The 16,201-nt window shown below is 41.5% G+C and overlaps 1 protein-coding gene across 1 annotated transcript in view; it reads right to left on the bottom strand.

The window, feature by feature from the left end:
* Positions 1 to 16,201, bottom strand: part of IARS1 (isoleucyl-tRNA synthetase 1) — a 213,352-nt gene that overhangs the window by 148,616 nt on the left and 48,535 nt on the right. Inside the window, exons 11-13 of the mRNA XM_065408763.1 lie at positions 12,270 to 12,365; positions 6,480 to 6,602; positions 5,034 to 5,125 (exon numbers count right to left, since the gene is read on the bottom strand). Of these exons, the coding sequence (XP_065264835.1) occupies positions 5,034 to 5,125; positions 6,480 to 6,602; positions 12,270 to 12,365 (311 nt within the window). The remainder of the gene's footprint in view (positions 1 to 5,033; positions 5,126 to 6,479; positions 6,603 to 12,269; positions 12,366 to 16,201) is intronic.

Genomic DNA, 16,201 nt, shown 5'->3' with positions numbered 1-16,201 from the left:
TTCTCTAATTGATCAGCAACGTAACAACGAAACAACGTTAACCGGGATGACGTTAAGTGAGGAGTTACTGTATATGCTACAGCCTTCAAAAAAAACTCCTAGTCATCATTTGGGCTCCCAAAAACTAACTTTTTAAAAATATGGTTAGAAATACAGTATTTCTCACTTTATAAAATGTAAAGATACTTATCTATGGCAGTGCACTCATTTCCACACTAAGCAAGTCGAAGGTAACTATGTGAATATGAAAACTTGTCCACAATTCACCTTTGTATGATTACCAGTATACAGCCTCACCGTAAAAGGAAAACATGACTGGCCTCACACATTTAATTCTATATGTGAAAAAGTTACAGATTTTTCAAGTGAATTTATCTTTTTTTGTTGCTTTTACTCACTCCAAATTTAGCACAAACCTAAACAGAACAGTGATATCAAAGTCTTAATTTTAGCAGCCTCCAAAGCTTCTAACTCATGTTTCCTCCCACAATATCCCTCCACCAACACCTCTTTTTCCAATAGGAATAAACTGGAATAAAGGATGGAAACTGTGTGTTGCGTTGTGTAATATATATTCTATACAAACACACAAATGCAACTCAGTTAGAATTGCAGTTGGCTCCGCAGTTCAATTTATATATTTTGGGTATCAAAAAGTTTCTTAGGGAGAGAAAAAAATCAACAAAACAAAAAAAACTTATTTACTTCTGCCCACCAGCCATCCTCAAAGGCTCAATAAGTAAGATCTTTCCTCCAGCCAAAAATTGTAGCTCTCCCCAGACCTAGTCAACACGAACAGCTGGAAAGATGGAGTTTCCCAGGCATGATGAACTTCTTCTCCAATCTTTCTAAGGAGATGATAACTCATGCCAAAAAGTGAGGGTAGCAACACACCACCATGTTGAATAGGTGAACAATCTGCCCCTGAACTGCTTAGCTAATGTATCCCCCCCGCCCTTTTTTTTTTTTTTTTTAAATATCAGAGTCATTGTAGTCTGGGAGAAGTCATATTTACATATAATAGATTAATGATGCTTATCTAAAGGTCCTTAACTGTACAAAAAAGTCTGGTTATCACATCCACGCTTTCAAAAGGTGAGTAAAACTTACAGGCAACTTGAGTTTCAATTGGTTTGAACAACTGCCGAGTATCTCCGCTTTTAAGTGACAAATTGATGCTGTACCCTTCTGTTAACATGGATCAAAATGTGCATTTTTGGGGGCCAATGTAAATCTTAAAATCACATTAATTGCAGTTTTTGGTAAATGACATAAGCACCAATACCTTTATCCAGCTGAATTCCAGCAATAGGTGATAGAGTACAGTAGACACTTGTCTGCAGCAACACCCTGAAAGAGCAATCACTACTTAAGAGCAACATTTCTCCTGGGAACACTTTCCCTACCAAGAATTGTCGCCTCAGTAACAACAACAACATAACTGCCGCATATGACCAAGATTTGTGACATCACACCAGGGGCAGAGTTTGGGGGACAGGGGGCATATGGGGCATGGCCTCCCCAAACTGCATCATCCCACTCCCCTCCCGACCCTGGCCTTCAGCGCAGCTTCAGGGCACACAGCGCAGTCCACTTGCCCTGCCTGACAGAGCCTGTGTGGAGAGCATGTGTAGGGGTGAGTTTGGGGAGAGGGTCTGGAAGAGGGATTTTTCGGGGGAGGGGAGAGATGGGGTGGAGGAAGCAGCAGAGGCACAACTAGAATGTTTCTTCCTCCCTTCCTCAGCATCTGGCTTGCAGATGGCAGGGGGTGGCTGAGGGAGTTGCTATTTTAGAGTGGGGAGTATCTCGGCTGCTGGCGGCAGGGTGTGGGTGTGCTATTTTGCAGTAGGAGGTTGGGCGACCCCCTTCCCCAGGCCACTGACCTGTCCCCTTCTCACTCTGTCTCCGCTGTCCATTCTAGGAGCCATCACTCCCCTCCATTGCAGGCTGTGCACAGTGCCCTCCCCAGCCAGCCCTCACCAGGGTGGAGCATGAAAACTGTCAGTGGGAGCATCCTCAGCCTGTACCCTACAGCCAAGCTCACTCAGTCATTTTGCTCACTGGGGAATCCCCTGACTCATTCACCTCAACCTGGCTAACCCATCCCTTCCAACACCCTTAACTCTTCATATACCACAGCCCACCCCACACCTTCCACCACCTCATGAGCCATCATTAGCATGCGCCATCTTGAACCAAACTAGTCTCAGTGTCAACCCACTCACGCCTCTGCCCCCGGGCCAGGGCTTGGATTCTCTGGGACTGAACCCCTGCTCTGACTGGGATAACAGGTTCTGTCTCCTTTCTCTGCCCCCCCCCAAATCTCTCCTCAGCTGGAGTGAGCATTCTCCTGCCTGCTGCAGGAGAACCGGGCCCTGCGGGCTGAGCTCGCGCTGTGGCAGTCCCAGGGCTTAGTGGAATGTGACACGCCTGCTACCAGTGATGGGCAACACCAAGGGAGCTCAGCCACACCCCCACCAGCACACCTATGGGGCAGAGGTCAGGGGGACCTTACTTATGGTAACAGGGGGAGGAGGAGGAGATTTGAAGCTTTAGCTCGATTTGAGGGGTGCGGTGAAGGCTTTTGCAGCTGGCTCAATAAGGGAAAAGGTGCTGAGCATCAATGGGGTGCACTGCCTTTGGTGTACTGTACTGTACTGTTTTACGTATCAGAAAAAGCAGGCTGGTCAGACAACACTCCCCATAACAGGAACAGCCACTTAGGAGGAACATAGCAAGAGGACTCCGATATGTCGCTACTAATGAGCATCTACTGTAGTAAAATCAATTCATACAATATGCAAACATTTATGTGGATTCATAGAATCATAGAATATCAGGGTTGGAAGGGACCTCAGGAGGTCATCTAGTCCAACCCCCTGCTCAAAGCAGGAACAATTCCCAACTAAATCATCCCAGCCAAGGCTTTGTCAAGCCTGACCTTAAAAACCTCTAAGGAAGGAGATTCCGCCACCTCCCTAGGTAACCCATTCCAGTGCTTCACCACCCTCCTAGTGAAAAAGTTTGTCCTAATATCCAACCTAAACCTCCTCCACTGCAACTTGAGACCATTACTCCTTGTTCTGTCATCTAGTACCACTGAGAACAGTCTAGATCCATCCTCTTTGGAGCCCCCTTTCAGGTAGTTGAAAGCAGCTATCAAATCCCCCCTCATTCTTCTCTTCTGCAGACTAAATAATCTCAGTTCCCTCAGCCTCACCTCATAAGTCATGTGTTCTAGCTCCCTAATCATTTTTGTTGCCCTCCGCTGGACTCTTTCCAATTTTTCCACATCCTTCTTATAGTGTGGGGCCCAAAACTGAACACAGTACTCCAGATGAGACCTCACCAATGTCGAATAGAGGGGAATGATCACGTCCCTTGATCTGCTGGAAATGCCCCTACTTATACAGCCCAAAATGCCATTAGCCTTCTTAGCAACAAGGGCACACTGTTGACTCATATCCAGTTTCTCGTCCACTGTAACCCCTAGGTCCTTTTCTGCAGAACTGCTGCCTAGCCATTCGGTCCCTAGTCTGTAGCAATGCATGGGATTCTTCCGTCCTAAGTGCAGGACTCTGCACTTTTCCTTGTTGAACCTCATCAGATCTCTTTTGCCCAATCCTCTAATTTGTCTAGGTCCCTCTGTATCCTATCCTTACCCTCCAGTGTATCTACCACTCCTCCCAGTTTAGTGTCATCTGCAAACTTGCTGAGAGTGCAGTCCACGCCATCCTCCAGACCATTAATGAAGATATTGAACAAAACCGGCCCCAGGACCGACCCTTGGGGCACTCCGCTTGATACCAGCTGCCAACTAGACATGGAGCCGTTGATCACTACCCGTTGAGCCCGACGATCTAGCCAGCTTTCTATCCACCTTATAGTCCATTCACCCAGCCCATACTTCTTTAACTTGCCGGCAAGAATACTGTGGGAGACCGTATCAAAAGCTTTGCTAAAGTCAAGGAATAATACATCCACTGCTTTCCCCTCATCCACAGACCCAGTTATCTCATCATAGAAGGCAATTGGTTAGTCAGGCATGACTTGCCCTTGGTGAATCCATGCTGACTGTTCCTGATCACCTCTCCTCTAAGTGCTTCAGAATTGATTCCTTGAGGACCTGCTTATCAGCTTTATTTATTTTTTATCAACAATATCTAGTAGGAGTACAATGCCTCAGTTCGAAGATACTAAGTAAGAAGAGTCTCATGGGATTCTAAAAAGCTGAGGAAATCTGTGTAATTTAAATGAGATAAAGACAGTAACTGTAGTAGAGATGGAAAAAACTGTTTAATCCAACACACTGAAAGGTTAAACATAAAAATAGAGTTTAAGTCACTTTGAAAATATACCTGTCAAGAAAACGTTCAAAGAGCCTCCACTAAGAATGTCATCCAGTCAACATTTAAAGTTCTCCAGGCAGAAATCCCTTTGATGTTAATTAAATAAACAAAACAAAAAATCTAACAAACAATGAAGTCCATTAAAGTGAGAAACCAGCAGCATAGCCTAGCACAAGACATACTGCAAGCTCATGTTGAGCAAGTTTTCCAGCATAATTCTGCCAAAGCACCACTTCTGACTGGTAGCATTTTCAGACAGAAGTTGGGTAGAAGTTTTGCAGATTCAGTAAAGCTATGAATGAACATGTTCCACGTATGTGTCCACCCAAATTTGGAGCAAAGAACTGCCAGGGCAAACCACTTGGACACTTAGTACCCTTCCAAGGTTTGCTGTCATTTGGAAGGAGATCAGGCATCTACTCTCAATTTTGGAATTAAATGACTGTGTGTTTTAAATGCTAAAAAATCACTTCTAGAACTAAATTACATTTTCAGATTTAATTCAGTGCCACAAGTTAATTGCAATTCAGCTATACTTTATTTCTTGTACTTTCACTATCCTTGCCAAAAAAAAAAAAAAAAAAACCACACACCACAAGAAAAACAACCTCACTTAAGAAATTACTAGTTATAACCCTCGCATTTCTCTATCAATCTGAAAGTCAAATGTATTTCTCTTCTTACCTCCAGCAGAAAGGGTAATTGTGCTTGAAAGTACTGGTGTGAACCAGTCTACCTTGTTCTTTCAGAGATTTGATGATGTTCTTATCTGCATCCTAAAGAGAAAAAAAGTTTTCTGAACAGAACTTTTAACTATTATAGGGAATATTCATTCAAGGTTGGGTCCGCAATTAAAAAAAAATATTTTTTTTTTAAATCAGTATTTACATGCTATGATGTGAAACAATGTTATGGTTGCAGAATTTGTATATTTTCAATGATGTGCATCTACTGTGGAGGTGCCATAGCAACTACTCTAATATTCTTGAAAGAGAACATGCTCCCCAAACTGGGATGCATACCTGCAATTCTAACTTCACCTTATTTTTTTGTGTGTACACAATATAACTTTATTTAAAAATCACAAATATTTATGCATACCCAACACCAGCCAGACACACAAATTCAGTTATGTTTTCAGCTATGCTGTTTTGATACCATAACATTAAGTCTTTTGGCACGTATCTATGCAATTGCTTCAAACCTGATCTTTGAACCTCTTCACTAAATTTGCACTACTTTATAGCGTGAAATGGACGTGGAATGATTCTAAATTTAGATGTGAAGGCCTAGAAACCAATAAAAGACATTTTATCATCTTTTATAATACCTCACCAACTGAATCTTTATTATTAGATTGAACAGTTGTATTTAATTCAGGCCCAAAGTTGGAGCAGTAACTGATATTCAAAGAAAACCTGCTGGACTAGTTAATTGCTACAAATTATTCCTTTGATTAAAAAAGATGTGCTAGGAAGTTTGATAGAACAGTGCTCCCATGGCGAAAAGACAATTCAATATCATGAAAACATTTTTTAAGAGCATAAAACTCTGGCTTACAGTACCAGTATCCTAAACATGAGATCCTCAATATTTCCTATTATTCTTACTGCCTTATACATATTAGCTGGTAACTGGAAAATGTTTGAATTTGTGTGCATCATCCTGTATGCGCATCCTGGGTTTCAGCTTCACAGTTTTCATACCATTTCCCCCCACTTTTTTTTTTAAACTCGTTTAGCTATCAAAGTTACAAGTGGGAGATCCTTATTAAAAAAAAAAACTAAACAAAAAACTTGATTCTTCCCATGACAGGCATATAGAGTAGGCACTAGAGTACACTCTCCTTTCCTTTTTCTAAGACTTACATCATTGTTAACGTATCAAGTTACTTATTTCCCTAACATTGTAATTAACATTTTGTGAAGTGACAGTACACAAGAAATCCATATTTCTCTGTTGTAGTCCCAACTGGAGAAGGATAACCTTTTTTAATACAAGTCTTTGTAACATGGCTGCCAAAAACATACTGAAGGCAAAACCACCTGGGGAAAGAAAAATGAGTTTCTACCACATGTAAATGCTAGATCAAATAAAAAAAAACTTTACTATTTCCCCAAGTCCACCAACCTTCACATATTGTCCAGCAAAGTCCGTCACTTCTGCTGTGAAATAGCCTGAAGCATCAACAGGACAAACTGGAACTGAATCTTTCTGAATAATATTAAAATCCATGCAGACTCTGTAGTCATCCTAAAAGAGAAGTACAAAATATGTTATTCCTAAATGTAGCTTTCAATAGTCAAGACTTAAGAAAAGGGATTAAAAACTTAATATAAAGCTACTTCATAATTATACAAAAAACAAACAGTCAAATAATCCCAAAAACACTTTTGAAAGCATTTTTAAGCAATATACTTCATCCATCAAGATGAAAAGGATGATGTAGGGCACACTTGTTCCCTATCACTTAGGGTTGTGCCAGTTTCCTAGGGAAGGGAACAAATTTGCTCTATTTTGCAGCCTCTGCCCATCATTTCAAAATAAAGGGCTGGGGAAATACATTTCATGCTACTGTACGAATTAAGAGGGTACACTGAAGTTGTGGTATCTCCTTAAAGCACGTGCCTGTAATTCTGTTTCTCAGAAGACATGTCATTTTTAAGAGCTCTCCACTCCTAGGTCCATGCTCTCCACATTTAACTGATAGGATTTCCCCCAATGCCTCAGTTCTCAAGCCTTTTAAACCTTTTAATCAATAAAACTAAGCATCAGACACATCAAATACTCTCATGCTTTAAATGTGGGGGAGGAGGGGAAAGAGGGGGACAGGACAGTTAGAGTACTCATCCCAAACAGCAGCCAAACCTGAAACTGTCACACCAAATTAAAAGCTAAGTGTTGCTTTCCTACTGGAGTTGGAAAGTACATTCTTGCCACGAAAGGCACATAAGCACAGAAAAAAAGTTAGCAACTAAAACTCTGACATCACCTTCAGGAGGAAACAGGAAGAAACCAGAGCATCATTTTATTTTCTTGAAAAGCAAGGCCTTTGTACATGCAAAGATCAGAACCGTGCTATAGGTGAGGTCCCCTTTTGACACTTGCAGGCTATTGCATTTTCTCTGACCAAACCAGGCATGGACTTTGGGTTTGAGAAACCACTATTGACAATGTTCGTTAGATATGGTTGCAGCTGAACTGGTGCTGAACACGGTCAGTCCTCCTTTACACTTGCTGCTAAGCCTTCCTCAGATCTAATCTTTGTCAGCAGCAATTCTATTTTGTAGCACAGACAAAGCTCTTCAAAATCATACTACAGAACAGCTTCTATTTGTTTGGCTAGCACAGCTATTATATCCTTGTCCATATTGGTCAAGGAAGTCATGCTACAATCAAGTGTTATGGTACAGGATGAAATGGTGAAGCTCACTCACAGTGAGCACAAAAATCAACTGTTACAAGGACTAAAGCTTTACATGTAAAAAACACCCTCAGGTTTCAGCGATCAATTGGCTCTAAAGACACTACTGACTTTCTCCTCCTCAGCCTACTACATGTACAATATCTATCTGACCTCATCTGTGTGATTTAGCTCATTTGTTATTAGACCAATTCCTTGGTTAGTCTTCCATCATCCATTATCATTACATGTAGCAGGCAGACTGTGGTGTTAGTGTAAACCAGATGAAAAAAACAAAGCAAGAACTGGAGTTACCCCAATAGGACTAATATCATGAACTGTAAAAGGCTTTAGAGAAAGAGCCAATGTAGAGCACATCAAAGCCTAGCATACTGACATCTGTCCTATATAGGACTATGACCCCTCAGCATTATAGGATCTGGGCCAAGAGGTGGCACTGTGGTATTTGCATCCTCAACGCAGCCCACGAAATATATAATGACCTAATTACTCCAGTTTTCAACTGCTGGGTGCCTTGACTCTGAACAACTCAGACTTGAAGCTTTCCAGACTGATCTACCATTTAATTATTGAAAACTTACTTGGGTGAGCATGCCTGAATTCAGGCATAGATATAGGAGTTGCAATGATAGCAAGCTCCATAAGAAAACAAGTAAGGCAGTGATCATGTATGTCCATGACGGATATCTTTATGTCCACACTTGGGACACTGAGACGTACAGAAAGATTAAAAAAACAAAATTAAACAGAAGTTGGGGGGGGGGGGGAATCTATATGAAAGTAAGTCTCTCCCAACAGTTGTTTCCTTCTTTGAAAAAAATTACAAAGAAAATAACTGGAAAAAAAAGTTATGGAAAACTTAGGACTAAAAGCTAAAATTCAACTAAAATAAAGGTTGTGATGCAACAACCATGATTCTATATCGTCTCAATAATGATTCTATACTATCTCAAGCCCATATCATTCAGTGGCTAGGCATTTAGCGGCATTATAGCATCTGCCATTTGAAGCATGGAATCAGGTATGGGGCTGGTATTAACACTTACGTGATAAACAGCTGGATGGGGGCAAACCCTGGTTATAAGATGCAAAAGATCTGCTATATAGCTAGCAAAAAAACCACAAAAAACACACCTCCAAACCACTGTATGTTACTGTAGATGAAGAACTGTCCAGGATGCTGAATTTTAGTAGCACGTACTTACAGATAAACAAAGATCAGAAATTTAATGCAAGGTTTATGCAGACTGGTCTTGTTTTCTGATCTATGTTCTTTTTGAATTGTGTGATATTTAAGAACATAAGAACATAAGAAAGGCCGTACTGGGTCAGACCAAAGGTCCATCTAGCCCAGTATCTGTCTACCGACAGTGGCCAATGCCAGGTGCCCCAGAGGGAGTGAACCTAACAGGCAATGATCAAGTGATCTCTCTCCTGCCATCCATCTCCATCCTCTGACAAACAGAGGCTAGGGACACCATTCTTACCCATCCTGGCTAATAGCCATTTATGGACTTAGCCACCATGAATTTATCCAGTCCCCTTTTAAACATTGTTATAGTCCTAGCCTTCACAACCTCCTCAGGTAAGGAGTTCCACAAGTTGACTGTGCGCTGCGTGAAGAAGAACTTCCTTTTATTTGTTTTAAACCTGCTGCCTATTAATTTCATTTGGTGACCCCTAGTTCTTGTATTATGGGAATAAGTAAATAACTTTTCCTTATCCACTTTCTCAACATCACTCATGATTTTATATACCTCCCTCTATCATGTCCCCCCTTAGTCTTCTCTTTTCCAAACTGAAGAGTCCTAGCCTCTTTAATCTTTCCTCATATGGGACCCTCTCTAAACCCTTAATCATTTTAGTTGCTCTTTTCTGAACCTTTTCTAGTGCTAGAATATCTTTTTTGAGGTGAGGAGACCACATCTGTACACAGTATTCGAGATGTGGGCGTACCATGGATTTATATAAGGGCAATAATATATTATAAGGGCAATAATATATTATCATGGGGGGAGGGATAGCTCAGTGGTTTGAGTATTGGCCTGCTAAACCCAGGGTTGTGAGTTCAATCCTTGAGGGGGCCACTTAGGGATCTGGGGCAAATCAGTACTTGGTCCTGCTAGTGAAGGCAGGGGGCTGGACTCGATGACCTTTCAAGGTCCCTTCCAGTTCTAGGAGATAGTTATCCAGCTCATGAAACTAAATATCCTGTGAGCTATTTGGGGACATACTAGCTCAAGTTGGGGGAAAGACAGTACCGCAAACTGGTCTTGGATTAAGAAGTGTTCTAGAACTAACTGCATCTTTTTTTTCTCCCTTTAAGTTTTGGTTAAGAATCCTTTTCACAGTAATACATGGAGGATGGATTTCTGAGATCTCATGGTGCAGAACACATCTATTTAATACCAAAGGTTCATACTGAAGCCACATTTTACATCGTTATGTATCCTTCCCTCAAGGGACTTCTCTTTATTCAGAGACAGTACACTAGGTAACAGAACAAGCAATGAGTGGTTGTTTAAGATGTTTAAATATTTCATGGAAGGTGTGATTCCCCTCAGTTCCCCCCCACACCCCCACTTTTCTCTCTTTTCCCTCCTTGTTGCTACTTATATACCCCTTCTTCTCCCCCACCCCAACCCCAACGCCATTCATTTCACTTCCTAATACAAAAAAAAGTAAATGAAGTGATAGAGAGGAAACTGAACTACAAAATGTGCTCAACAGAACTACGGTCACATGGCTTTTTAGGCTGTATCTCTCTTCTCTGTCCTCTACCGGTTTTTCTCTTTAATTACACTGAAAGCGTTTTCAGAACAAGGATCATGTTTCTCCTATGCATTTGAACAGCACTTAGGTCATTGGAGCCCTGATCCTAACAGCAGCCTTTGGGAGCTAGTGCTTTTTTGAACTAACTGGAGGGGATGAGGTGAGATGCAGAGATGCCAAAGAAGAAAAGGTTTCAACATTCAAATCAAATGTGTTATTTAAATATGTCCTTAAATAATTCCTTCTGAAAACAAAATATCCATGTATTCAGATATCAATCTGCTATATCATTAAGTTGTCTACTCTACAGGCAAGTAACAGAAAATTTGGTCTGTGGAGTTAGAACCATACAACAACATATGCACTATTTGCTATGCATTAAACTGATAAAATCAAAGTTTTTAAGAGATACTAACAGACTGCTAATTATTTCATAGCAGACAGCTTTTTTTCTCTAAGTTAATTTATATTTTACTGCTTAGTCTTTGTGTACTAACAACTGTAACAGGTTCAGTGAAATTTTCAAACTTCCTTTATCACACTAACACTAACACTCCCTGTGTGGGTTCATCACTTTTCAGTTAACACTTGATCCTGACTCTGCTTTTATTTGTAGATATGGTGAGGCAATTGTTAAATTAAGGCAATTGTGAACCTTCTGTGCCTCTCTAACCAGTTTATTCTACTTATGTAATTAAAAGTAAAAAGCAGGTTGTTTTCCTGTGTAATATTTGTATAAGAATTTTCATCTTGACAACATGAAATAAAGCATAGGAATATACACATTCTTCAAAAGGAGACAACTAAATAGGACGTCACTGAGGCCAAAAAAAACAAGATTCAAAAAAGGATTGGACATTTAGATGGATAACAAGAACATCCTGAGTAGCAGTAGTTCATGCCAACATACAATTTGCAAGAGAGCATATATTTAATGCTTCAGGAATTAAACCAATTTCTAACTACCAGAGGTTAGGAAATGTCTCATATCTTCCTTGGATGCATCTGTTGCTTGCCACTGAGACAGGATAGCGGATTAAGCAGACCATGGGTCTGATCTAGTATGGTAATTCCCGGGTTTATAAAGGCCAACTGATTAACTCTTAAGAGAATCTGTCCAACTTTTCTAGTCTTCAATATCTCAAGCAAATTGGGGAAAGGAAAAGGAAATAAAACATCCTTAAAAAAAAAAAAAAAAAAAAACCATTGTGCAAAGAATTCTTTTAGCCCAAAGGGACATAGAGAAGGTACAGAAGCATGTTAAGTCATTTTATATGCTCAACACATATAAATTAACAAATGATAAAATCTTGAAAGGCATAGCATGCTGAACAACAGTCCTGATATTTGTCCAATTTATGAATTAGAACAGCTGGTCCCTACTTAGCAGTAGAGTACTCAGTTCTTTGTGATGAAGCTGGCATTTCTCGATCTTCAGGGAAGAGAAGGAGCTAGAGCACTCAGATGCTACAGGGATGGACGTTTTATGAATAGTAAAGATGACAGTAATGGACATTTAAACTAACTCCCCACTGGTGTGCAAGTAAAGGGCAACTGCATCTACAAAGAGAAGTTTGAGCATTCACCAGAACGCAATGTTTTAAAAGCAGCTGATTACCATTCTTGGCCTGCAGAGAGTCAGCATTGTATATCTGTAAGAGCCCTTGGAGGCCATGGGAACATGCTCCAGACGAAACATATAATAAAAGTTAGTTTTTACTTACAGCACCGAAGTAAGGAGCCTGATGTACAACCCCTGTACCTTCTTCCTCCTTCACATAGTTGTCTGTGACCACAGTAAAAGCACCATTGTTTTTACACTGCAACACACAAAATATTGAAGTATTATATTCTTTTTCAGACATACAGGAAAGTAGCATTTTTCAAAATGATTGGAAAATGTACATTGAACTGGTCAACTGTTAAGTCAAAAAGCTGCAATAGCTAGAACTATATTTTAGTTTGCTTTATACACAGGACATTTTTAACCACTTATCTCAGCTCAAATGCCAAGCCAATCCACTCTTTTTACACAGCACCAAGAGTGTAAGACTAAATCTAAGACTTCTGTTGACAACTTCACAAAGTTGACTAATACATATCCTTGCACTGATGCAATCTCATGCTTGAGACTACAAATTAATAGGATCCTATAAACAAGATACATAATAAAAGAAGTTTCCAGCCATTTATAGACCTATATATACACACACATACATATAATAATTATTTATAAACAAAGCAGCTTCCACATCTCCATTGTTTCTTATTACCATAAAAATAGGGGGGGTTGCTACTAATTATTTTAAGTCAACTTACAGGGTGATAAGCACGAAGGAAAGCATGAAGGTAAAAGTTTGGGATGACATTTAACATTAAGTTTTAACTTTAATGGTGGAAGAAAACTGTGAAGGATAACGGAACCAATTATCTGCCATCTGTTCAGCAAGCTGATAATTAAGAGTAATGAGCCATTTTCGTATCCCTCACATAATTTAAAAGTAACGTAAAATGAACTATCCTGGTCATCACAAATGAAGCAATGATTTGTCACAGTACTGTATTAAGTTTTGTCTTGGTCTGGAATACAGTAAAAGCTTTGTAATCCGGCATGTTGGGGAAATGGGGGGTGCCAGTAAGTGAAAAATTCCGGTTAAATGAAGAAGGAAGGAGTTTGGGTGCGGGGCTGGGGCATGGGAGGGGGTGTGGGGTCTGGGAGGGAGTTCGGGTGCAGGAGGGGGTTCAGGGCAGGGGGTTGGGGTGTGGGAGGGGTTTTTGGGTGCCAGATCCAGGGGGCGCTCATCTCGGGCAGCTCCCCGCAAGCAGCGTCCTGTCCCTGCTGTTCCTAGGCGGAGGCGAGGCTAGGCGTCTCTGCACGCTGCTCCCGCTCCGCGTGCTGGCTCCACAGCTCTCACTGGCCAGAACAGTGGCTAATGGGAGATGCGGGGGCGGCGCCTGCGGGCAGAGGCAGCGTGCAAAGCCACCTAGTCACGCCTCTGCCTAGGAACTGCAGGGAGCCACCCAAGTTGAGCGCCCCCCAGATGCAGCACCCCGAAACCCCTCCCATGCCATAAGAACATAAGAACGGCCGTACCGGGTCAGACCAAAGGTCCATCTAGCCCAGTATCCTGTCTACCGACAGTGGCCAATGCCAGGTGCCCCAGAGGGAGTGGACCTAACAGGCAATGATCAAGTGATCTCTCTCCTGCCATCCATCTCCATCCTCTGATAAACAGAGGCTACCATTCCTTACTCATCCTGGCTAATAGCCATTAATGGACTTAACCACCATAAATTTATCCAGTTCTCTTTTAAATGCTATTATAGTCCTAGCCTTCACAACGTCCTCAGGTAAGGAGTTCCACAAGTTGACTGTGCGCTGTGTGAAGAAGAACTTCCCTGTATTTGTTTTAAACCTGCTGCCTATTAATTTCATTTGGTGACCCCTAGTTCTTGTATTATGGGAATAAGTAAATAACTTTTCCTTATCCACTTTCTCCACATCACTCATGATTTTAATATACCTCTATCATATCCCCGCCTTAGTCTCCTCTTTTCCAAGCTGAAGAGTCCTAGCCTCTTTAATCTCTCCTCATATGGGACCCATTCCAAACCCCTAATCATTTTAGTTGCTCTTTTCTGAACCTTTTCTAGTGCCAGTATATCTTTTTTGAGATGAGACCACCACATCTGTACGCAGTATTCGAGATGTGGGCGTACCATCGATTTATATAAGGGTAATAATATATTCTCCGTCTTATTCTCTATCCCCTTTTTAATGATTCCTAACATCCTGTTTGCTTTTTTGACCGCCTCTGCACACTGCGTGGACATCTTCAGAAAACTATCCATGATGACTCCAAGATCTTTTTCCTGACTTGTTGTAGCTAAATTAGCCCCCATCATAGTATATGTATAGTTGGGGTTATTTTTTCCAATGTGCATTACTTTACATTTATCCACATTAAATTTCATTTGCCATTTTGTTGCCCAATCACTTAGTTTTGTGAGATCTTTTTGAAGTTCGTCACAGTCTGCTTTGGTCTCAACTATCTTGAGCAGTTTAGTATCATCTGCAAACTTTGCCACCTCACTGTTTACCCCGTTCTCCAGATCATTTATGAATAAGTTGAATAGGATTGGTCCGAGGACTGACCCTTGGGGAACACCACTAGTTACCCCTCTCCATTCTGAGAATTTACCATTAATTCCTACCCTTTGTTCCCGGTCTTTTAACCAATTCTCAATCCATGAAAGGACCTTCCCTTTTATCCCATGACAGCTTAATTTACGTAAGAGCCTTTGGTGAGGGACCTTGTCAAAGGCTTTCTGGAAATCTAAGTACACTATGTCCACTGGATCCCCCTTGTCCACATGTTTGTTGACCCCTTCAAACAACTATAATAGATTAGTAAGACACGATTTCCCTTTACAGAAACCATGTTGACTATTGCTCAACAATTTATGTTTTTCTAGGTGTCTGACAATTTTTGCCACAACCCCCTGATCCCTCTCCCACACTCTGACCCCCTTGTGGCTGTTCCTCCGCCTAGGAGCAGCAGGGACATGTTGCTGCTTCCAGGGAGCCACACAGAGCCAGGTAGGGAGCCTGCCGGCCCTGCAGCAACCGGACTATAAACCAGACTTTCTATGAAGATTAGAAATGCCCGTTTATAGAGCTTTCTGATTGGTACAGGGCTGGATAACACAGCTTTTACTGTATTGAGATGCAGAGAGACTACCATACAAACCTTCCAACACGTTAGTGTAGATCCTATCTTTATACCCTGCAGTCCAGTTAATGGCTACAACTGTGATTCCCACCTTCTTCCAAAAATAGGTCTGCTCCCTATTGAGTTGATGAACTCCTTTTACCTCTGCTGACTTCAGGAACTGACTGCATACACCAACTATTCTTTTATGTAAAGTAATTATATATCAGCAGTTCAGTATTTTAACTATTTGTATAATTCAGTCAAGTTCTATCAAAATGTTTATACACCTATTCTATTCTCCATAACTCATTCCCATGATGTGTAATAAAATATGTACTCCTGCTTTAAGTGCAGCATAACAAGACATCCATAAAGACTGGAAATGCGAACAGTTACAGCAATATAGGGTCTTAATACTCCAAATGTAAAAGCACAAAGAACCTCCAGTTTCAATGTCATCATAATTCCACTTCTGAATATGGAATTTATGGTTTTAGAAGGCAGAGAATGAGGATGCTGGCTTCAACTGAACGGAGCTAGGTCATAGATACTGGGGAATACTGACTGTTCAATAAAGAGTCCTCTGAAAACCTAGAGTCATCCCCAGGAGCGGCGCCAGGGTTTTTGCCGCCCTAGGCGGCAGCACTCCTCCTCTGAGCATTCGGCGGCGGGGGTTCTTCCGCTCCGCGTCTTCGGGGCACTTTGGCGGTTGGTCCCGGAGCGAGTGAAGGACCCACCTCCGAATTTCCACCGAAGACCCGGAGCGGAAGGACCCCCTGCCGCCGAATTTCCACCGAGGACGGCAAAATGCCGCCCCCCAAATCCTGCCGCCCTAGGTGACCGCCTAGGGTCGCCTAGTGGAAGCGCCGGCCCTGGTCATCCCTACTCTCAACCTTCATCACCACCAGGGTGTGTACTTATATGAAGTATGAGCATAAAGG

The sequence above is a fragment of the Emys orbicularis genome, chromosome 7 (genome assembly GCF_028017835.1).
Source record: "Emys orbicularis isolate rEmyOrb1 chromosome 7, rEmyOrb1.hap1, whole genome shotgun sequence".
Lineage (NCBI taxonomy): Eukaryota > Metazoa > Chordata > Testudines > Emydidae > Emys > Emys orbicularis.
The sequence above is the reverse complement of the archived record's forward strand: the minus strand, read 5'-3'. Positions and strand labels throughout refer to the sequence as shown.